At 60.8% G+C, this 23,278-nt stretch overlaps 1 protein-coding gene and 1 long non-coding RNA gene across 2 annotated transcripts; one reads left to right on the forward strand and one right to left on the reverse strand.

The window, feature by feature from the left end:
- Positions 1 to 3,616: 3,616 nt before the first annotated feature.
- On the reverse strand, positions 3,617 to 6,982 carry LOC123949148. The gene is made up of 3 exons (XR_006820026.1): positions 6,934 to 6,982; positions 5,497 to 5,698; positions 3,617 to 5,308 (listed from the first exon to the last, which is right to left on the reverse strand). It is a non-coding gene; the product is annotated as an uncharacterized LOC123949148 (long non-coding RNA).
- A 362-nt stretch (positions 6,983 to 7,344) lies between these two features.
- On the forward strand, positions 7,345 to 19,603 carry B4GALNT4 (beta-1,4-N-acetyl-galactosaminyltransferase 4). Its single transcript, XM_046017763.1, has 20 exons — positions 7,345 to 7,701; positions 10,747 to 10,850; positions 11,215 to 11,310; positions 11,395 to 11,490; positions 11,573 to 11,663; positions 11,745 to 11,845; positions 12,023 to 12,090; positions 12,281 to 12,359; positions 13,545 to 13,611; positions 13,750 to 13,884; positions 13,982 to 14,091; positions 14,170 to 14,270; positions 14,363 to 14,463; positions 14,532 to 15,450; positions 17,214 to 17,503; positions 17,638 to 17,791; positions 17,889 to 17,961; positions 18,063 to 18,216; positions 18,567 to 18,693; positions 19,185 to 19,603. The coding sequence occupies exons 1-20, from the start codon at positions 7,551 to 7,553 to the stop codon at positions 19,306 to 19,308; spliced, it is 3,141 nt and encodes a 1,046-aa protein (XP_045873719.1). The 5' UTR covers positions 7,345 to 7,550; the 3' UTR covers positions 19,309 to 19,603.
- The last annotated feature ends 3,675 nt before the right edge of the window (positions 19,604 to 23,278 follow it).

The following is a 23,278-nucleotide window of genomic DNA, read 5'->3' on the forward strand; positions in this document are numbered from 1 at the left end:
ATCCAACTCTTGGTGTTGGCTCAAGTCGTGATCTTCTGGTCATGGGATTGAGCCCCGGGTCAGGCTCCACCTCAGCAGGGAGTCTGCTTCTCTCCCTTTCCCTCTCCCTCTGCTCTTCCTCTTGCTTGTACACTCACTCCTCTCTCTCTCTCTAAAATAAGTGAATAAATCCTTAAAGAAAAAAGATCAGGAACAAGGCAAGGATGTCCCCTTACCACTGCCACTGAACATTGTATGGAAAATCTAGGATGTGAAATAAATAAAATATGTACAGATTGGGAGGGAAAAAGTAAAACTACATTTATTCACAGATAACATAACTTTATGTAGAAAACCCAAAGAATTAACAACAAAATTCCTGGAATTGATAAGCGACTATTATGAGGTTGCAGGTTACAAGGTAAATACACAGAAGTCAATTGCTTCTCTATACACCAGCAATCAACCATAGAAATATGACATTTAAAACACAATACCAGGTTTCCAGCCTGGGGGCTCAGTCAGTTAAGCATCTGCCTTCATCTCAGGCCATGATCCCAGAGTCCTGGGATTGAGTTCTACTTCAGACTCCCTGCTCAGCTGGGAGTCTGCTTCTCCTTCTCCCCCTGCCACTCCCTGGCTTGTGCTCTCTCTCTATCAAATGAATAAAATCTAAGAAATAATAATAATAATTAAAAATAAATAAAACAGTATCATTTACATTAGCACCACAAAAATGAAATATTTAGGTATAAATCTAATAAAATGGGCTCAGGACCTACGTGAGGAAAACTATTGTTTGATGTTGATGAAAAAAATTTCTAAGTTCCAAATAAATGTAGGGGTGTGTGGGTGGCTCAGCTGGTTAAACAGCTGCCTTCAGCTTGGGTCATGGCCGCAGGGTCCTGGGATTGAGCCCCATATAGGGATCCTGGCTCAGCAAGAAGTCTGCTTTCCCTCTCCCTCTGCTCCTCCTCCTACCTTGCGTTTTCTCTTTCTTTCTCTCTCTCTCAAATAAATAAATAAATGGAGATATACCATGCTCATTGATAGGCACTGAATATTTTTAAGATGTCAGTTCTTCCCAGCTTGATCTATAGATTCAAGGTAATTCCAATTTAAACCCTAGCAGGTTATTTTGCAATGTTGACAAACTGATGCTAAAGCTTATATGAAAAGGAAACAGGGCGCCTGGGGGTTCAGTCGGTTGAGCACCGACTCTTGATTTGGGCTCAGGTCATGACCTCTGGGTCATGGGACTGAGCCCTGTGTGGGGGTCCACATTCTGGTGGCAGTCTGCTCGAGATTCTTGCTCTCTTCCTTTCCCCTCTGTCCCTCCACCCACTTGAGCACTCTCTCTAGTGGTACATCTCTCTCTAGAATAAATACACAAATCTTAAAGAAGAAGAAAAAAGGAGAGAACAGAAAAGGCCAGCACTGGGAATTGACTCCACCATACCGAAAAGAATAAGATTGGAGGACTGATATCATATGACTTCCTAGAAAGCTACACGAATCAAGGCCATCTAAAGACAAAAGACTAGACCAATAGATCAATGGAACAGAACAGAGACCCAGAAATAGACCCATACCATACAGATCTTTGACAAAGGAGCAAAGGCAATGCAAGGAAGAAGACAGTTTCACAAACGGTGGGGGAACAACTGAACGCCCATAAGCGAAAAATGAGTCTATACACAGACTAGAATTAACCAAAACATCGGTCATAGACCTAAATACAAATTCCAAAGTAAGACTTCCAGTAGATGACAAAGGAGAAAATCTAAGTGAACTTGGATTTGGCAATGATGTTTTAGACAAGCCAATCCATGAATGAAAAAATTGTTAAGTTGGACTTCATTAAAATTTTAAAATTCTGTTCTGTTAAATATACTGGTGAGACAGAGAAAAGAAGTCACAGATTAGAAGAAAATGTTTCTGAAACGTACGTCCGGTATAGGGCTGTATCTAAAGTGCACGAGGAGCAGTCAGCAAGCAACAGAAACAGCTGAGAAACGGGCAGCAGATCCGAACAGACACCTCCCCAAAGATGTACCGATGGTCAATAAGAATTTGAAAAGAGGGGCGCCTGGCTCAGGGTGTCCCAGTGGGGTGGGAGTGACAGGGAATCGGGGGGAGAACGGCCCAAGGGATGACAGCCGGGAGCTGGCAGCACCGGCTTAATGTCGACACCGAGGGTCACGCATAGAAATGTTCAGGGCTCACACACGTATGTTGGCACACACATGTATTTCTTTGGCCCGTGTGCTGACCAGCAAGGAAACAGCACTCTGGTGGCCAGGAACACACCCATTTCCCAGATCCTGGTTCCTAAGACCGTTCTCTGATAAAGGGAAGGTGCCAGCGTCCTTGAGAAAATGACAATTTAGGACTGAACAGGAAACATAGAGAATGAGCCTGGAGCATCTCGTGGGGCCAGAAGTCAAGGAGGTCCTCGGCACACACACACACTCACACACACTCAACACACACCCCCGACACACACACTCAACACCCACACATACTCAACGCACACACACACACACACACCTGATGTGAGGAGCACAGACATGGAAAATTCCCCCAATGGCCAAAGCTGAAACAATTTGAGCAACAAAATTAAGGCGGCGTCACACTATAAATTGAAGTATGAAAGAAACACCCACAAGTCCACGCTGGTGTAATGAATGACTGAATAAATTAGTAAGCGGGAGAGAGGAGACAAACCAGCCAGGCGAGAGAACTCTGAGTGAAGTACGTGCGTTCTCCGCCGTAAAGGGGACGGTCACTGCCCGCCAGTGCGCTAGTGCAGGACGTCCTCCCAAAGCATGAGGGGAGCACAGGACGGAAGCGGGGGACCTCCACCCAGAGAGCGTGGGGCAGAAGTGAGGGACATCCTTCCAGAGAGCGCAGGACAGAAGGGGGGACCGCGAGCAACGGCACAGCAGAGACACCTGACGAGCCCCCTGCAGCCGGCAGTCCAGGTCAGCATCACAGTGGCAGGTCCTGTCGGTCACGTGTACCCGACATGACACGGTGACAGCGGCTCTTGGCCTCTGGGCCCATCCCCTCAAAGCCACGACCCCAGCGTAGTCGTGAGAAGAAGAGCAGATGCCAAGACGGTGACACCCTACAATACACCCAACTGGTCCTCCTTCAGACTGTGAAGGTCATCACAAACAGAAAGTCTGAGCAGCTGTCACAGCCCAGAGGGGCCCCGGGAGACATGAGGACCGAATGTCCTGTGGGGTCCTGGGTGAGGTCCTGGAGTAGGAAAAGGACATTAGAGGAAACTGAGGAAACCTGAAAAAGGTGTGGGCTTCAGTCAGTAACGATGCATCAGTATTGGCTCATTAACTGCGGCAAATGTACCCCACACTGTCGCACAATGTTAACACGAGGGAAACTGGGATTGACAACCTACGGGAACTCAGTGCTACCTGCTCAGTATTTCTGTAAATCTAAAACTGTTGTTTTTTTTTTTTAAGATTTTTTATTTATTTGACAGACAGAGATCACAAGCAGGCAGAGAGGCAGGCAGAGACGGGGAGAAGCAGGCTCTGAGCTGAGCAGAGAGCCCGATGCAGGGCTCGATCCCAGGACCCTGGGATCATGACCTGAGCTGAAGGCAGAGGCTTTAACTCACTGAGCCACCCAGGCATCCTCTAAAACTGTTTTTTAAGAATATTTTTTAATGCTACATGCATGGCATTTTGTATCTGTTCTCTCCCTCCCTGCCTGTGCCCCTGGGGTGATCCAGGGGACCTTCCTCCTTGACCTGTCCAGGAAGAGGAGCGCTCTTTCCCGGGAAGCTCTGTGGACCAGGAAGGACCTTGGGAACTGCTGCCCCGACAGGGGTTCTGAGGACGCCCAGCGGCAGGGCAAAGGGCAGCACCCAAACGCCAGAGTGGGCGAGCAGCTGTGGGGCCAAAGCATAACCCGGATATTCTGACCTGCAGAAATCACCGTCCCCTGGACTAAAATCACGAGCAGCCTGCCAGAGTCCCGCTTGATTTGTGTACGCAGAACAGCTTCAGGCCCAGTGAAAACGAGGACCAGGGGATCGGGGTGGGGGGCTTTAACCACAGATGTTTCCTCACTGCTCTGCAGACCGGAGTCTCAGACCAGGGAGCCAGGGCGGTGGGGTCCTGGGTTGCCAGCGGCCCCCCTCAGCGTGCGCATGTGGCCTCTCCCTGTGTGCGTGCTCCCTGCCGTCTCCTCTCCTAAGTCACTAATCCCACAAGACCAGGGCCCCCGCCCTCGGGGCCTCCTCGAACCCTGCCTACCTGCCCCAAACCCCAGCTCCAAACGCCATCACACTGCAGAGTAGGGCTTCGATGTACGAATCTGGGGCAGGGGATGCAAACATCCAGTCCACAGCAGAAAGTTGTGCCGGAATCACTGGGATAGAAAGTCACAGAGCCCATCTCCAGGGTTCAGCCAGTCTGCAGACCACAGACCCAGAGCCCCCCGGACGAGGGCCAGGCCAGAGCCCTTGAGGCCCCCAAGGGGGCACTTACCATGTGGCTATAATGGGAAAGAAGAAATCCCAGGCTTTTTGGGGACATTGGCTCTGAACTGAGGTTGATTCCTGGAGACTCAAAATACCACTGCGACCCCCAGTCAGGGGAGGGGCTTAGGAAGGGTAGGTGATCAATGCTGTCTTGGTCGTGTCCATCTTTCCCTGGCTCCACGGGGCCCCTGAACCTATCTGCAGTTTCTACCTTGTGGCAGAAGGCATGACTGGCGGGTAGCAGGACCCCACCTTGGTTTCCTGGTCCCTGGAATGGGGGCTGTTAAGGTGGGAAAGGCCAGGTAGAACCCCAGAACGGCTCCTGCCTGGGGAAATGGTAAGGCGAGAGCAGCAAGGCATCTCCAGCGGGACTGCAGGGACAAGCGCCCAAACAGGGACCTGAAAGGTGTGGGCGTGGCACTTGCCAGCATGTCCCTGTCTGTCCCTCGGAGGACAGGAGTTCCGGACAGCGGCGACAGCCTGCGCGGGGCTGGGTGGCGGCTCCCACGGCAGCTGCTGCTCCTGATGCGTTTTCACCACCTAAGCAGGTCCACAGGGACCCGGATCGCCCTCCTCTCCCGGGACCTTGTCTCCACGGGACCTCACATCGGTCCACTACACGGGTGACATCAAGTCGACTGAAGCGGTGAGCAGAAAGCAGCCATTCTGACGACACGTGTGTGCCTGACAGTGAAGAATGAATTCCACAGCAAGTCCCAGGCTTCCCACGTCTGAACCATCTAGGGGCCCCGCAGCCCGGTCTGTGTCCAGACGTCCCTTCCTAGGTGGAAAGCGAGTGGCTGCGTGCAGTCCCATCTGCAAAGAAACAGATGCAGGGACGTGCGTCTTGCTGTTCAGGAGACACTCATGCCTCATTCGGGTCCTTACCTGAGTGACCGGGGAACCAAAGGAGGTTGTGCATGTAAGCTCCGCCCAGGCTGCCTCGCAAACTCTCTGTCCTGTCCCCCCACCCCCAAAGGGCTCAGGGCATCCCACCCGCCTACCGCCTCTGGCCGGCCCGCAGCGCCTCTCCGCGCAGACCATCCGCAGCGCGGTCGCATTCCGAAGATAACCGGGCCACCGGCCAGTGGGCAGAGAGACGGTGGCAGAAAACATGAGAGACAGAAGCACACCGCTGCTCGCATGTTCGAATCACGGTCTGGTGTGTTTCAGTGAAGGCGCAGATCGTGCAAATGTGGACGGGGGCTGGAGGAGAAGGGCGAGAACGGGCGGTGGGGCAGGAGGTTTGACGATGGGCACCGTCCACACAGTGGGTGACAGAACGCTGTAAGGGCGGAACGTGGCCTGCTTGAGTCCAGGCCCCATGGTTAAAAAGAAAGGACACCAAGACTGCAACATCCCGTGCAATGTGTCCAGGACACGGTGGGGTCCCTGTCCCCTCCTCTCCAACCTGGGTGGCCTGTGACAGCATGTGGCAGAACTGGCGTGTGGTGACCTAACAGGCGCTTTGCCGCCTTCACTGGAGTCCCGAGGCTGCCTCCTGGGAGTGCCCTCATCTGGGTGCCCTGCTCAACCACGCCAGCTGGGCACCAACACCGGGTACCGCCAAGGCTGGCCCAGCCACTAGGGTCACCCCAGCCATTCATTCTCCCCACTTGAGGCACGTCGCATCACAGAGCAGAGAAAAGCTGTCCGTTGGGCACTAAACTCCTGACCCACAGAATCCATGAACTTCGGTGGCCGTTCTGCACCACTATGTTGGGGTGGCCTGTGGCTCAGTAACACAGAAGTGGGACCCGCGGAGGCAAGGAGAAGGGGAGAAGGGCCGTCTGGCCGCTGGGCAGAGGGAGGGGTTGGAGAGGCCCAGGAAAGAATGGGAACCAAGCAGGGCAAAGTCCATCATCCACCCACACTCCCCTCCACCCGGCTCAGCAAGACCTGCTCCCCAGTCCAAGCCGAAGCGGAAGTGGGAGAGCTCTTGTGCCGCCCTCCTGCCCGGGATAAAGCCCTGTGCTCTAGAGTCTCCTCAGTCTCACGTCCGTGGCAAGACCCCCACACCCCGCCCCCTCGTCCATCCTCATCACCTACCACCTGTGCATCTCGCCCAAATTTCCTTTCCCTTTCCTCCACTTTGAGCCCCATCCCTCCGGGTCGCACTATTTTCCAGAGGCTCCAACTCCAAGACCCGGCTGTACCCCATCCTCCAGCTTTCCCCCCACATTTCCTAGGCCCCTGGAGTCCCCTATTTCCTATCGCTGAGTCCTCAGCACCCTGTGTCCCCAACGTCCCCCAACTCAGAGCCTTCCATTGCCTCCATCCCTACACACCGGCATCCCAGGTCCACACACCCCAGGCCTCTGCACCTCCCAGGTCTTCACGCCCGCTCCCTCCCCGCCCACCCTGTCCCCAGCCCCAGGCCGCGCAGGCTCGCTCCGCGGCCCCAACCCCTCTGCCCCGCCCCCCGCCCCGGTCCTCCGCACCTCCCCATCTCCGAGCTCCCGCATCTCCGTCCTTCGCACCGCACTGTCCCTTGGGCACCCCGACCTCTGTCCCGCGTCCGCCGCACCCCCATACGCTCACTCCCCGGTCCCACACCTCCCCGCCCTCCCTGAAGCCCTCGGCGCCTCCAGGCCCCCGCGCCCGCGAGCCGCGCGGCCGGCGCGCCCAGGTGGATGCGCGCGCGCGGCGTGGAGACGAGCGGGCACACCCTAGCGCGCCGGCCCCGCCTCCCGCGCCGCCGATTGGCTCCCCGCGGGCTGGCCGGGCCCCGGTTGGCTCGCGCCGCGCGGCCGCGGGGCCCGTTTCACGCTGGGTAGCACCGCAGCGCCGATGCGGCTCGGTCCCGCCGCGGCCCCCGGGAGCGAGGAGCCGGAGCGGCCGGGCGGGGCGGGGCCGGGCGGGGGGCGCCGCCGGGAGCCGCTGCTCCGCCCACCCCGGCCGGCGGCCGAGGGCAGCCCGGGGTCGCGGCCGCACCGTGCGGCCGCGGGCGGCGGACAAAGGGCCATGCGGGGCCGGGAGCTGCGGCGCGGGGCGCGCGGGAACCGGGGGCCGCAGCGCCGGCGCTGAGCAGGGCCCGCGCGGGGCGGGGCGGGCCGCGATGCCGCGGTTCCCGGTGAAGAAGGTCCGCAAGCAGATCAAGCTGCTGCTGCTGCTGCTGCTGCTCACCTGCGCCGCGTGGCTCACCTACGTGCACCTGAGCCTGGTGCGCCAGGGCCGCGCGCTGCGCCAGCGCCTGGGCTACGGGCGAGGTACGGGCGGGGGCGCGCGCCGGGGGGCGGGGGGCGGTGAGGGCCTCGAGCCGCGCGGGGTCCGGGCCTTCTGGCCGCGCCGGGGCTCGGCGCCGGCCACACGCGTCCGGGGACCCTGGTCGCCCTACCCGGCGCGGCGATATTGGGGCGGGGGGCGCGGTTCGGCCCGGCCCGGAGCCCCGTGACGTCAGCAGTGACGTGCGCGACCCTCCCGGGGAGCGTCCCCAAACCTGGGCGGACTCCGGGATCCGACCTGCAGGCGGTAGTGACGGGGTTTACGGTGGGTCTTGGAGGCATGGCCCCCAGGCCCTGCGCGCCGGGACTCTCCGGAAGGCCCCGCAGCTCCACGGCCTGACTCCGCAGCAGAGCCCGATCACCCATCTGCGGGGGGAGAGGGGAGACACAGATCCAGCGTCCCGACCGGGGCGGAGGGGGGGGGGAGAGGGGGTGGGGGGGCTGTTGGGGGAAGGGTTTGGAGGGAGCCGACTCGTGCCGCTGGAACGCTTCCTGGAGCAGGTGCCCTAGGTAAACCCGGAACAAAAGACTGAGGAGCTGTTGTGTTGGGGGGTGATGGGGATCCAGCCTGGGGACCCCCGAACTGCCTGGGGTGCACTCCGCAGCTTCTTCCAGCTCACACTCAAGTGAGAACAGCGAACCCCCAAAGCAAATCAGTCCTGCTGAATGTTGTGGGAAGGAGCCAGGGGAGGGGGTCCTGCCCACTCAGCTAAGGGGATCTGGACAGCCTCTTGAAGGTGGTGGGTGCTGAACCCATCTAGAGGAAGAGCGCTCTGGCAGGAGGAACCAAACTATGAGAACGTGGTGGGAAGGGGAGAGGCAGAAAGCCTGGAACCTGGGGAAGGGGTGTGGGGATGGGAGAGAGGGCAACACCTCAGGGCAGGAGTAACCCCCACACCCATCCTAGCTAAGGCCGGAGCAGAAGCCCCTGTGCCCCCTGACCCTTCTTAAGGAAGCAGGGAGCTGGGTGTCCTTAGGGTGGGAGGTGGGAAGAGTCTTGCTTCCTTAAGATTCAGAACAATGATTTTGGCTCACAACATCCAGGGCCACTAACCGAGGGGTCCAAACCTCCCTGTTCATTCCACTCCTGTCTCCCAGTTGCCAGAGCCCTCTGCCTCCCCTCCGTGAGCCTGGACACCTGGCTCCACAGATGTCCCAGGCCAGGGGTCTGGAGCTCGTCCCGACCCCCCCCCCCACCCCCGCCAGAGTCTACACACCTCACGGCCACCACACTCTGGAGAGGCTCCCAGCACTACTCAGTCCCTAAAAGAAGCCCTCCCTCCCCTCCCCCCGCTATCAGCAAACAAGGCAGGACCCAGTGCGTGACCCAGTGACACAGAACAAAACCAGACCCCCTTCCCGAGCCACTTCTGTGGCTTTCCAGGCAACCACAGTCCTCCCCAGCTTGACTTCCTGAGCAGCTAGGGAGTCTAGCTCAGCAACAGGGAGGGGGTGGAGGTGTGGGAACCCCATTTCTGAGTCCCTCTCTGCTCTCAGCTTTACCAGCAGAGAAGCGGGGTCGCTGGCCAGACTGCCCTCCCAACTCCCTGGTGAGCAGGAGCTGTTCAGGGTCCTGGAAGGTCTGACTCTCGGGAGGCACCTTCCAGGGACAGCCCCAGCTCACCGGTCTTGGCTCTAGACCCAGCCCCACCTTCGGTCCAGCCACCTGGGCTCCCCCCAGGGCAGGGCTTGTGAGAAGCTGGCCAGCTGGACGTGCCTGAGGCCTTTCTGGGTGTTGGGTCAGGGCTGTCTTCACTTACAGCTGGGGAGGCAGCATTGGAACGGAGCGGGGGCTACTTTCCTGGGACCCTGCAGGATACCCTTGTGGCAGGAGGCCTCTGTGGACCTCACTGTGCTGGAGCTCAGCCCCTGCAGGATAGTGGTGGCATCCTGGTCCCAGCACAGGAAGCTCCTAGTCCCCATGGCCTTAGCTTGGTGGGCAGGGAGTATCGAGGCCAGGCTACAGGGATTTGACGGGGAGCCCCTTAGGGGCTCATCTCCCAGCTGGACAGAGGGCACTGAGGGAGGAAGCCCGAAGAAGGAGCAGGTGGGCAGGTACCACAGGAGTCCCACAGGCAGGAGACCAAGGACAGCTCCCCGTCCAGCAGAAGGGGCTCAGGCCAGTTGTGTCCACACAGGAATCTGGCTCCTTGGATCAGGATTGAAGGATAAGCATGGTCAAAACCCAGGCTTGCTCTAGAGCAGAGCCGGGGCTCCTGGATTGGGGATCCCTGAGTGGAAGTATCAGGAGGGGCAGAAGTGGGATGCAATAAAGCCTCCCAGAGCCTCAGGTCCTGGGGGGTGCCCACCGCACTGGTCCCCCCCCCACCTCCAGGGAACAGGGGGACGTTCAGGTCCACAGTTTGGGCAAAAAGTCTGGGAATTTGAGGGAGTCAGGGGCCGGGCAGTGCCCCAGGCTAGGGGATGTGTGTAGGGGTGCTAAGCTCTAGAGATGCCCCCAGACAGATCCAGGAACGGTTCCTCAGGGGTACAGTCTCTCTCCAGAGCCACGTGGGCCCCAGGTCCTCCAGCAGCCCAACCAGCGTGTCTGTCCCATACAGGGACAGTCCGTACAGGCTGGTGCCGGGGCTCCTCAGGTCCTGGACCCCACCCCAAGGGCAGCAGGTGGCAGTGTGCCATGCGCTGGGGCTGGCGTGGGGTTCAGACAAAGCCCAGCTCTCCCAGGAACAAGTTCTAGCTCCGGCCCCTAGCAGGGTTTGATAAGGGAGGGAGACACAGAACACGCTGAGGGCACTTCCCGGCACGTCCTGCCTGCAGAGCCCCTGCCCCGGGTCTCACACAGCTCTGCTCACTGGCCAGGGAGCTCGGAGAAGCCAGGCAGAGGCCTGGACAGGGACTGCCTGCCCCCTAGGTGGGATGTGGGGGAAGGGCCCAGCCTCTATGTCGTAAGTGGGGTGTTGGGTACCACGGGGAGCAGGAGACCCCGCTGCCCCCAGCAGACGCCCCGCAGCAGGGGCCGTGCCGTGCAGTGAGCTCAGGCCCCCCTCATGCCCCACGTACCCCCCACAGATGGGGAGAAGCTGAGCGGCGTCACCGAGGGCAGGGGCGTCCGTGCCGCACTGTCCACGCAGAGGGCGGAGGACTCCAGCGAGAGCCGGGAGGAGGCGCAGGCGGTGAGCAGGGCTGTGGGAAGGGACACGAGTGCACGGCGCACTCGCATGCCGGGGCCTCGGACGCCATGGCTGTGTGGTGGAGGCCGCGGGTTAGGCACGGCCCAGACACAGGCAGCCCTGCCTGGAGCTCCGGCTGGGGGGTTGGGTGGCGAGTGGCACCGTGTGGGCTGGCCCAGGTCTGCCCAGCAGGTGTGAGCAGGCTCGTGTGGCCGGGTGTGGCCGGGGCACCATGGCTTGGGGTGTTACGGCTGGATGTGTGCAGGGGAGTCCGTGGGAAGTTGGTGTCCCGCTGGGTGTGGTTGTGTGACCCCTCCCTACCCTCCCATTTCTCAGCTTTGACCCTGGTGCCTTTTCTGTCCCGTAGCCCGATGGCCCGGACCCAAACACGCTGTTTCCCGCGGGGGCTGGAAAGCCTCCCCCTCTGAACCTCACTCATCAGGCACCTCCGTGGTGGGACGAGGTGAGCTCCACGTGGCCTGCCTGCCGTGGGCGTCGGGGGGGCTGGGTGGGCTTCGCGGAAGGTAAGCCCCCTCCCGCCCCCCAGTACAAGGGGCAGGTGAACTTGCACGTGTTTGAGGACTGGTGCGGCGGCGCCGTGGGCCACCTGAGGAGGAACCTGCACTTCCCGCTCTTCCCTCACGTGAGTTCTGAGGGGCAGGGCGGCCACCAGGGCGGGGAGGGGCGGCCCCCAGGCTCTGACGGCACAGCCTGCTGCCCCCTAGACGCGCACCACCGTGAAGAAGTTGGCTGTGTCCCCCAAGTGGAAGAACTACGGGCTGCGGATTTTTGGCTTCATCCACCCGGCGAGAGACGGTGCGAGGCTGGGGTCGTGCTGGGGCGGGGAGATCCCAAGGGGCCCCACACCCGCCCTGAGTCCCCGTCCTGTGGCCTTAGGAGACGTCCAGTTCTCTGTGGCTTCAGACGACAACTCTGAGTTCTGGCTGAGCCCAAACGAGAGCCCGGCAAGTGCCCAGCTGGTGGCCTTTGTGGGCAAGGTACGCTGAACCCCACAGCCCTCCTGCCCTGGCCCCCCGCCCACGCCCCTGTCTGTCTCCGCTGGGCCTCCTGCTGCCTCCGGAACCTGTCTCCTCCGGCTTTAAGGGATGGGGGCTGGATGAGGCTGGGGCCTCCAAGGAGGGGGGCCCCTCCTTCCCTCCTGTATCGCTTCCCAGACTGGCTCAGAGTGGACAGCACCAGGAGAATTCACCAAGTTCAGCTCCCAGGTGTCCAAGCCCAAGCGGTGAGTGACTGGGAGTGTGTGTGTGCATGAGTGTGCACACATTTGCACACACATGCACCACTGCACTTGGGCCGCCCTGTCAAACCAGCCAGGGGGACCACCCCTGAGCACCCCATCTTCTCTGCATGCCCTGTTTGGAGCCTCCAGCGGCGCAGCAGGGGCATGTCCGCCTGATTCCATGTTTCCCCAGGCTCATGGCCTCCCGGAGGTACTACTTCGAGCTGCTGCACAAGCAGGACGACCGAGGCTCAGACCACGTGGAAGTGGGCGTGAGTGTGGCCTGCCATCCGTGGGCTTCTAGAGAATCCGCCTTCCTTCCCCTGCCCCTCGGCTTCCTGCACTCCCTTCAGGGCAATGGCGTGGACCCTGCCCCCCCTCCCTGGGAGGTCCCATCCAGGTGGCAAAGCAGACCCTGAGGGACAGGGCCCGAGGCCAGCTCTGTCTGCTCAGAGATGCTTCCTGGACGAACCGCGCTCGAGTAGAGTCTGGAGAGAGGAGGCGTTCCTAGGACCAGCCCAAGAGGAGAGACTCTGGGATGCGGGTGCATTGGGTGAATTCAAGATCCCAGAATAGCAGAGGAATGGAACTCCCAGCATTCTTCCAGAACTTCAAGGGGTCCAGAACTTCAGTGGCCAGCGAGGGCCTGCAGGGCCAACGCTGGACAGCTCTGGCTTTGTCCCGGGAAAGAAGCCGTGGAGTTTGCATTTCAGAAAAACCCTGTGGCCACCGTTGCAGAGAGCCTGTGGGGGAGGGGTCCTCTATGTGCGGTCCCTGAACCCAGGAGGTGGGGAAGGAAGAAGTGGCAGGTGCAGGGGGTGGGGGGCGTGCCCAAGACAGGGGGCCTGAGCCCAGCGGTGTGTGGCGTGATTAGGTTGGGGGGGTTCTCAGCCCCAGTTGTGTGGGACGTCCCAGGTGTCTGGTGTGTGTGACAGGCACCTCCCAGCTCAGTGGGCGGGGGTCCGGACTGGAGACACAGGTTTAGAGTGATCTTGTGTGCCAGGAGGACCCAGAATGAGCTAGGAAGGGAAGAGGGCCTAGAACAGCTCCTGGGAACCCCAGCTTGAGAGGAGGGAAGGAGGGACAGAGCCCGCAAAGGAGACTGAGAAGGAGCAGCCACGGGAGTGGGGAAACAGGGAGGGGAGATCTGGCGAGAGGAGGTGTGCTGGCCCCTGGAGGGTCAGCTGTGACCTCCGGGACAGCAGTGGCTGCGGCGCGGGGGAGCGGGAGGCCGCGGGAAAACCCTCACCAGCAGGCAAGGGAGTGCTTAGGGTGTCAGGCAAGGTCTGGAGGGAGCGCCGGGGACGGGGGTCCTTGCCTGCCACCAGGAAGTCCCCTGTGATCTTGAAGGGCCTGCCCCGCTAGTTCCCCACGCCCACATCAGAGAAGACCATTCTTTTCCGGCTGTTTCTTCTCAACCCCATCCTTTGGTCCTGTCCACTCTCTTCCTCCCCCAGTGGCGAGCCTTCTTGCCGGGCCTGAAGTTTGAGGTTATAGGCTCCGCTCACATCTCCTTGTACACAGGTGCGGAGCCCAGTACCTCCCTGGGGAGAGGGGCAGGCTCCTGATGGGGGTCTCTTTGAGACGGGCTGTGGATGTGGGTGGGAGGGTTGAGGAGTGCCGTCTGGCTATTCCTGGGACCCACACTCCCTCTGCCCCCAGACGAGTCGTCCCTGAAGATGGACCACGTGGCCCACGTCCCCCAGTCTCCAGCCAGCCATGTCGGGGGGCACCTGCCTCAGGAGGAGCCCAGAGCTGACATGCTGCGCCCGGACCCCCGAGACACCTTCTTCCTCAGTGAGAGGGGACCCTGCGGGGTGGGGGGGGGATGCCCAGCCTGCCGCTCTGTGACCGCTGCTCTGTGACCTCCGCTCTGTGACTGACCCTCCCACAGCTCCTCGCCTGGAGCCTTCGAGTCTGGAGAACGTGCTGGAGCCGTGCGCCTACGCCCCCACCTATGTCGTCAAGGACTTCCCCATCGCCAGATACCAGGGACTGCAGTTTGTAAGTGCCCCTCCCCAAGACCCTCCCGAGACCCGACCGCCCTCCCAGGGTCCCCTGAGCCCTCCGCCCCGCCCGCAGGTGTACCTGTCGTTCGTCTACCCCAATGACCACACGCGCCTCACTCACATGGAGACGGAAAACAAGTGCTTCTACCGGGAGTCGCCGCTGTACTTGGAAAGGTGGGGGGGCGGTCCGGGTGCACCGGCCAGGAAGGGGGCGGGGCCTCTTCAGGGGGCGGGGTGACCTCGCTGATGCCCCGCCCCCACCCCAGGTTTGGGTTCTATAAGTACATGAAGATGGACAGGGAGGAGGGGGAGGAAGACGAAGAGGAGGAGGGGCAGCGCCGAGCCTTCCTCTTCCTCAGCCCGGACGGTGAGTGCCCCCCACGACCCCCAGCGCGTGCCCACCGGGCGCGGCCGGCTTAGCCAAGCTTCCCACAGACTTCCTGGACGACGAGGACGAGCGGGAGCTGCTGGACAGTCTGGAGCCCACGGAGGCGGCCGTCGCGCAGAGCGGCCGCCCATCCCCGTCCCCGGCGGCCCCCACCGCAGCCCCGGGACCCAAGCCTACGGCGCCGGCGCCTCCCCGCACCCGGGACCCGCCAACCCCCAGGCGCTCCCGGGCGCTGAGCTGGGCTGCCCGGGCCGCGCGCCCCCTGCCCCTCTTCTTGGGCCACGCCCTGCGCCCCCGAGCAGCCGCCGAGCAGCCGCCCCCAAAGGTGTATGTGACGCGGGTGCGGCCGAGACTGCGGGCCCCGTCGCCGGCCCTGGCCCCTCTCAGCCCCCGCGGCCCGCCCTGGCCGCCCTTCCCCGGAGTCTTCCTCCGTCCCAGACCACTTCCGCGGGTGCCGCTGCGGGCCCCCCCGCGCCCGCCCCGGTCTCGAGGCCGCAGGACCGGCGGCTCCCGGGCCACAGAGCTGAGGCCCTCTGCCCGGGCGCAGGCCACCCAGGGGAGCCGGGAGGGCCGGCTGCGCATGCCGGGCCTCCCGGGACCCACCACGGACTTGAACTTGTCGTCAGAAGCACAGCCCGTGACCTCCTTCCTGAGCTTGTCCCAGGTGTCCGGGCCACAGGTGCCTGGGCAGGACGAGGAGGAGGAGGAGGAGGGGGAAGCGGACGAAGATGGGGCCCAGGGCGAGGAGGACAGCGAGGAGGCGGGTGGGCCCCGCCGCGGCCGCTGGCGCGAGGACGCCATCGACTGGCAGCGCACGTTCAGCGTGGGCGCGATGGACTTCGAGCTGCTGCGCTCCGACTGGAACGACCTGCGCTGCAACGTGTCGGGGAACCTGCAGCTGCCGGAGGCTGAGGCCGTGGACGTGGTGGCTCAGTATATGGAGCGGCTCAACGCCCGCCACGGCGGGTATGGGGGGCCCAATGGGGGGGCCCTAGCCTCTGTGGGACCTTCGCACTTCCCCAGGGCCCAGGGTACTGACCTGGGAGTGCACACACCCCCTAGGAAAGTGTCTTCTCTGCTTGTCTCTCTCTGCCTTCTGGGGCTTCTTATTGTCCAGGTTCCCTGTCCAGGGTCAGAAGCCTCAGACACCCCCAACGCACACGCACGCGCGTGCACACACGCACGCACACACACACAGAGCCGGCGGGGCAGTGGGGCGCTGGCGGCTGTGTCCTGCACCTCCAGGCCCCACCCTGTCACCGTGGGCCTGAGCCCAAGAATGAACCTGAGCCAGCCAGGGCTCTCCAGATAGAGACACATCCAGGAGTCAAGCCAAGAGTCCCCGGACCCCTCCTCCTCCCGCCACACAATGCTACTAGTCTTCCAGGAGGGTCCTCCTCTGACTCCAGAGGCGGGCATGGGGCTCCTGCCCCATGGCTGACTCTGGGCTTCCCCAGGCCAGGGGAATCTAGGCCCGTCTCCACCCCCACGTAGGTAGCGGTGTGGCAAGTGGGAGGCCTCAGCTTGGCCCCATTGGAGGCACTGGTGAGTTCAGAGTGGTGTGAGCCTTGAAGGACGGGCAAAACCCGCAAAGACAGCAGCGGCAGCAAAGGCACTGACAGGCGGCTGGTGTGCAGAGGATGGAGGGGCCGCTGCGGGCCTTCAGCAACTTGCCCCCCCCCCCATTTTTCTTACATCCGATGCACGGATTTGAGCAGGACGGGGTTTGACCTGTCTGGGCTGAAGACAGGCCTGTCGCTGTCCTGGAGAGGAGCAGGCAGGACGGGAAGCTCACGGGGCCATGAGTGACAGGCTGGGTCCAGGGCCATGCGGGGCCACGTGGTGGGGGCAGGGGTTTGATTCTAGGTGGCCCAGAGCAGTGTAGGAACGGCCCAAGGACAGAGAGTGTAGGTGGACCCAGAGCACTGGGGACAGAAAGTCCTTGACACGGGGGGGTGGGCATGGTGGGGTGGCGGGGTTGACAGGAGGGGAATGTACCCCTTGGAGGTCACCCAGGTGCATTCCCATGGGGAGGGGCGCTGCCTGCAAAGGGAGGACAAGTGGCAGAAGGGAAGAAGCTGTCTTAGCAAGGGCAGGACCTTGTTTTCCCAGGAGGAGAAGCCTCTGCTTGAAGGCAGAGTGGAAGACAAAAGATCTTCAGCAGGGCCAGACCAGTGGGAAGGGGCAGAAGGGGGGGGCACCTTCCCTCAGGGCCTTAGAAAGAGCAGGGGAGGTTTGCGGCAAGTGGGCCAGGCAGGATACCCCAGAACAAAGACCCCGGAGGAAGAGGAAGTCAGTTTACCCAGCAACGGGGTACTGAAGGCCCCACAGAATCTGCCTATGGTCCTAGAGTGCCACTCTAAGTAAGACCTCCGAGCCGTGATCTGTGGGCAGTGGGTGGCCCCGGGGCTTTCTGAGCAGGTGTAAAGATCACCGGACGTGAATGGTGGCAGGAAGGCCACAGAAGAGGAAAGGACGGGCCTGGGTTTGGGGACGCCTCCAGGTGTGCGCTGCGGTGGGAAGGGGGAGCCCCACGACGTGGGCCTGTCCTCTGGTTGCTCCCCAGCAGGCACGAGGTGTGAGGGCCTGTGGCAGCCTGGGAGGGAAGAGGTTCCCAGCAGCTACCCCAGCCCCAGCTGAGCGGTCCCTGGTTTCTGGGTCTGGGGGCGGAGGAGGAGGAGGAACGCAAGGTGGGAGCCCAAGGGCGCTGACCCAACCCCGCTTCCCAGGCGCTACGCGCTTCTGCGCATCGTGAACGTGGAGAAGCGCCGAGACTCTGCGCGGGGAAGCCGCTTCCTTCTGGAGCTCGAGCTGCAGGAGCGCGGAGGCGGCCGCCTGCGTCTGTCCGAGTACGTCTTCCTGCGGCTGCCGGGAGCCCACGCGGGAGACGCAGACAGGGACGGAGAGAGTCCCGAGCCCGCGCCCGCCGCTTCCGCACGCCCAGACGGCCGCCCGGAGCTCTGCCGGCCGCTGCGCCTGGCCTGGCGCCAGGACGTGATGGTGCACTTCATCGTGCCAGGTGCGCGGGCCGGGCACCCGGGATGCGGGGTGGGTTCCAGGAGCCCTCCTAGCGACGCGAGGGAGCACCACTGGCCGCGGAGGGGGACCGCAAAGTCAGCTGGGGATGGACTCGGTGGCACCATCTTCCTCCAGTGAAGAACCAGGCGCGCTGGGTGGCCCAGTTCCTGGCCGACATGGCCGCGCTGCACGCCCGCACGGGGGACGCCCGCTTCAGCGTCATCCTGGTGGACTTTGAGAGCGAGGATATGGATGTGGAACGGGCTTTGAGCGCCGCTCGGCTGCCCTGGTAACTGTGCCCTGCAGCCCTGCTGGGGAGGACCGAGCGCATCTTGCCTCCTCCAGGAGGCCTTCCTACCCCTGCCCCTGCTCTCCCTCACCCCCAGGTACCAGTACCTGAGGCGAACTGGAAACTTCGAGCGCTCCGCGGGCTTGCAAGCTGGCGTGGATGCCGTGGAGGTGCGCGGCGGGCGGGGAGAGCCGAGGGGGCGGAGCCAAGGGAGGAACTCAGCTCGGGGGAGGGGAGGGCACTCAGACATTCCCGTGACCTCGACCTCCAGGACGCCAGCAGCATCGTCTTCCTCTGCGACCTGCACATCCACTTCCCCCCCAACATCCTGGACGGCATCCGCAAGCACTGCGTGGAGGGCAGGCTGGCCTACGCACCTGTGGTCATGCGCCTGGGCTGCGGGAGCTCGCCCGGGGACCCTCACGGTGCGGCCCTGCTGCCCCCGCCCCAGTGAGACTGGAAGCCCCACCAATGCCTGGGCAGAATCTTGGCCCCTGGGGGCCTGTCCCAACTCCGGGGGTAGGCCTGGGGACCCATCGGTTCCCTCGTAGTGTCCAGAACCCCAGGTCCTCCCCCAGCACCTCCGGGATCACACCTGCCCCTGGGACCTCCTCCAGCCCCCCACACCTGTGCAGGGCTCCAGATTCTGACCCCGCCCACAGAGGGGTGACCCCTGAGAGCCCCTGTGGGGATGGGACCCTGTACCAGACCCACTCCGGAGGCTGGGAAGGAAGGCTTGCAGGACCTGGGGTCCGAAGGCCATCTCCTCGCCCAGGTTACTGGGAGGTGAACGGCTTTGGCCTCTTCGGGATCTACAAGTCAGACTTCGACCGCGTCGGTGGCATGAACACCGAGGAGTTCCGTGACCAGTGGGGGGGCGAGGACTGGGAGCTCCTGGACAGGTGACCGCCTCCCACCCCTCAGCTAGACTAAGGACACTTCCACAGCTTCCTCTGAGTGGGAAGGGGAACCCTGAGGGACCTTCATGTGGGCAGGGTCTCTGTGCTTCTGCTTCATCTCCCAGGATCTGGGGAGAAACTCTTCGACACCCCCCAGTCCCCAAAACCCCTTCTTACCTCCAGGGTCCCACAGACTCAGGGGCAGCCTCGGAACAGACCGTGTCCCCAGATTCTGTAGTTCTGTCGTGGCCCTGAGTCCCCGTCCCCCACCAGAACCCTACAGTGTGGCGTCCCTCACATGCCCAGCCCCTGGGCTGGGGCCCTGACCACGCCCTTCCTGCCTACGCCAGGTTCCAGAAGAATCAGAGCAACCACAGTGATCCCCACCACCCAGGGCCTGGCACCTGCACCCCCCAACACACCCCCCAACCCTATAGACTTGGGGGCGGCCCCACCACGGAACCCAAGGGTCCTGACACCCCCTGTCCTCCCAGGGTGCTGCAGGCCGGGCTGGAGGTGGAGCGGCTCCGCCTGAGGAACTTCTACCATCACTACCATTCCAAACGGGGCATGTGGGCCGCGCGCAGCCGGAAGGGCTCCCGCACAGAGGGCCCTTGAGGGTAGGACAACCCCTCCCGGGCCCTGGCTGCAGCCCTGTGGGGGGAGCTGGAGGCCTGGCCCGAGCCCGGTCCCTGGGGACCCTGCAGGGCTCATCCCAGGGCCACACCCCCCGTGCCCCTCCCCAGATAGGCCGCTTTCACCGCGGGCTGGGGCCTGGGCTCGGTCTCCACACTCTGTGTGACAATTTCTGTGAAATTTTGCCGTAGCGATGACATTGTTTTCAGGATCCCCGAGAGTTCTGTCTGTTCCGTTTTTTATTCAGAATGAAATGAAATATTTTTTTTAGTTCTCACTTGTCCTCTGCCTGGTTCTCTTGGGAGGGTGGAGACAATTCTCAGGGACGGCTGGAGAGCCCAGGCCACTGCCTCTGCTCCCTGGGCCCCTTCCTGACTCACAGCCGCAGCGGCCTCGCGGAACCCCAGCCTCTTCCACGCTCCAGGCCACTCTCCGCTTCCTTCCCTCCCCGGTGAGCTTCAGAGGTGGCCCCAGGGGGGAGGGGAGGGCCTCCGACCCCTTCCTTGCCCCACTGCCCATGGAGCCACGTGGACGTACCCGACGTGGGCCAGGGCCTTCGCACCTTTGAGAAAATAACATTCGGCCACTTGGCTGCTCTCCCTTTTACAAACAGAGCTTGGATGTTGGTCCTACCCCATCTTCCCAGGAGGTGAGGGAGAACTCGGCGCCCTGGGGAGGGCAGTGTCTCATGACCACGTTGGGGCAGACTCCGCTGAGTTGCCAGAAGCAGAAAACCCAGCTCCGGCTGGCTGACACCATAGCGGGGAGGAGGGAGGCTTATGTGACTTCGGTTCCTGTGCGTGGAAGTCGGGGTGGGGGCTTGCTGCGAGAGTATGGACCAGAGGCTGGTGGTGCCCTGGAGGCCCAGCCCCTCCCTGGGGCTCGGAGTCCCCACCCTGGGCGGGAGGCTGGCACTCGCCTGCAGGAGAGCGCGGTGGCTGCGGTAACAGATCTCCACGGACCTGGGACAACGCACCGTCTTACCGTTCTGGGGTCAGAAGTCCTAAAACCAAGGTTTCTGCAGGCCCGGCTCCTGGAGCCTTTAGACTTGACTGCTCCATCCTCTCCCACTTCTAGAGGCTGCTTGGAGTCCTTGGCTCGGGCTCCCTCCTCCGCCTTTGACGCCAGCAGCTCGCCACTGTCAGTCCTCCCTCCCGGTGCCCATCATCTCTCTTCCATCACCACATCTCTTCCCTCCTTGCCTCCGTCTCGTAAGGACGCCTGTGTGCGCTGTCGTCCTCCATTAACCAGGATAATCTCCCCGCTTCAATATTCTTTTTTTTCTTTAAAGATTTTATTTATTTGAGAGAGCACAAGCAACGGAGAGAGAGAAGCAGGTTCCCTATCGAGCAGGGAGACTAACTGGGGGCTCGGTCCCAGGACCCTGGGATTGTGACCTGAGCCGAAAGCAGCCCCTTAGCCAACTGAGCCCCCCAGGTGCCCCTCCCAGGGTTCTGGGATCGGGCGCCGCATTGAGCTCTGCTAGGCAGGAAGCCTGCTTCTCCCTCTCCCTTTGCCGCTCCCTCAGCTTGTGCGTGCACTCTCTCTCTCTCTGACAAATAAATAAAATCTTAAAAAAAGAAAGACCCACATAAGTACGATCCCCTGATCTCTGACAAAGGAGCAAAGGCACAACGATGGAGCAAAGGTCACGTCTTCAGCAACGGCTGGAACGACTAGACGTCCCTGTGCCAAACAGCGAATCCACACACACACCCTACACGTTCACGAAGGTTGACTCAAAATGGATCCCAGACCTAAATGTAAAACACGAACCACTAAACCCTTAGAAGATAACATAGAAGATCAGGATGACCTTGGGTATGACGATGACCTTTTAGACACAACACCAAAGGCACAATCCATGAAAGCAGTAATTGGTAAGGACTTCATATTAAAACCGTATCAAGAGAATAAGAAGGCAAGACACAGACAGGGAGAAAATCCTTTCAAAAGACGTATCTACTAAAGGACTGTTCAACCCAAAATACAGAAAGAACTCTTAAGACTCAATAATAATAAACAACAGAACACAACTTTTTTTTTAAAGGTTTCATTTATGGGACACCTGTGTGGTTCAGTTGGTTAAGCGGCTGCCTTTGGCTCAGGTCATGATCCCGGGGTCCTGGGATCGAGTCTTGCATCGGGCTCCCTGCTCAGCAGGGAATCTTCTCCCTCCGCTGCTCCCCCTGCTTGTGCTCTCTCTCTGATAAAAAACATATATATATTGTTTACATATTTTTCTGAGAGAGAGAGAGCACAAGTTGGGTGAAGGGCAGAGAGAGAAGCAGACGCCCCGCTGAGCAGCGAGCCGGATGCAGGACTCGATCCCAGGTCCCTGGAATCATGACCTGAGCTGAAGGTAGACACTTAACCGACTGAGCCACCCAGGTGCCCCAGAACAAAACAATTTTAAACAAACAATAAAAAATGGCCCAAAGCTGTCAGCAGGCACGTCACTGGAGAAGACACACAGATGACGCACACGGAGGACGTCCACATTCAGTGTCATCAGGGAAATACCAGTTACCACAGGGACATCCGCTACACACCTAACCAGAAGACCTGAAATCTGGGCCCGTGGCATCCGCGAGGATGAGCCGCGGGGGCAGGCGCTCGGTGCTGGTGGACACGCGGAGCAGCGCAGCCACTTGGAAGACATTTGCCAGTTTCTTATTAAATGAAACTTCTTACTACACGATCCAGCAATCACACTCTTACTCTATATTTACCCAAATGAGCTGAAAACTTCTTGTTCACGCACAACCTGCATCCGGGTGCTTGGAGCGGCTTTACTCACAATTGCCGAAAACTGGAACGACCGGCAAGCCCTTCGGGAGGGGAACGGGTGAGCCGCGGTTATGCCCAGACCACAGAGTATCATCCAGCCTTCAACACATGCGTGCGCGCACACACACAGCAAAACACGAAACTGTCAAGCCATGAAAAGACGTGGAGGAACTTTAAATCTTATTTCCGAGTGAAAGAAGCCGGTGTGGAAAGGTTGCGTGCTGTACGGTTCCAGTTACGTGATGTTCTTGAAAAGGCAAAAGGACAAGCCCAGTAAAAAGACCCGTGGTTACCAGGGCTTGCGGGGCAGGGGAGGGAGGACTAGGCAGAGGGCTTTAGGGCAATGAAGCCGCTCTGTGTGATACCGGCACGACCGTGCCAGAGCCCTGATGCGGACTGTGGACTGTGCTGATAGTGCCCGGGTGGGCTCACCCACCAAAACCAGTGTCCCGATGGCAGATCCCAGTAAGCAGGAAGTCGACGCCCGCCGGGTGCGGGAGCAGGGAAATCTCTGTACCTTCCTCTTAATTTTGCTGTGAACTCAAACTGCTCTAAAAATGAGGTCTTCTTTTTTTTTAAGATTTTATTTATTTATTTGACAGACAGACATCACAAGCAGGCAGAGAGGCAGGCAGAGAGAGGAGGAAGCAGACTCCCCGCTGAGCAGAGAGCCCGATGCGATGCGGGCCTCAATCCCAGGACCCTGAGATCATGACCTGAGCTGAAGGCAGAGGCTTAACCCACTGAGCCACCCAGGTGCCCCAAAATGAGGTCTTCTTGAGGGGCGCCTGGGTGGCTCAGTCATTCAGCAATTGCTTTCAGCTCAGGTCAGGATCCCAGGGTCCTGGGATGGAGTCCCGCATCGGGCTCCCTGCTCAGCGGGAAGCCTGCTTCTTCCTCTCCCACTCCCCCTGCTTGTGTTCCCACTCTCGCTGCTCTCTCTGTCAAATAAATAAATAAAAATCTTTCTAGGGGCGCCTGGGTGGCTCAGCGGGTTAAGCCGCTGCCTTCGGCTCAGGTCATGATCTCGGGATCCTGGGATCGAGTCCCGCATCGGGCTCTCTGCTCAGCGGAGAGCCTGCTTCCCTTCCTCTCTCTCTGCCTGCCTCTCTTGTGATTTCTCTCTGTCAAATAAATAAAATCTTTAAAAAAAAAAAATCTT

Source organism: Meles meles, chromosome 8 (assembly GCF_922984935.1).
Source record: "Meles meles chromosome 8, mMelMel3.1 paternal haplotype, whole genome shotgun sequence".
In the NCBI taxonomy this organism is placed as follows: Eukaryota; Metazoa; Chordata; class Mammalia; order Carnivora; family Mustelidae; genus Meles; species Meles meles.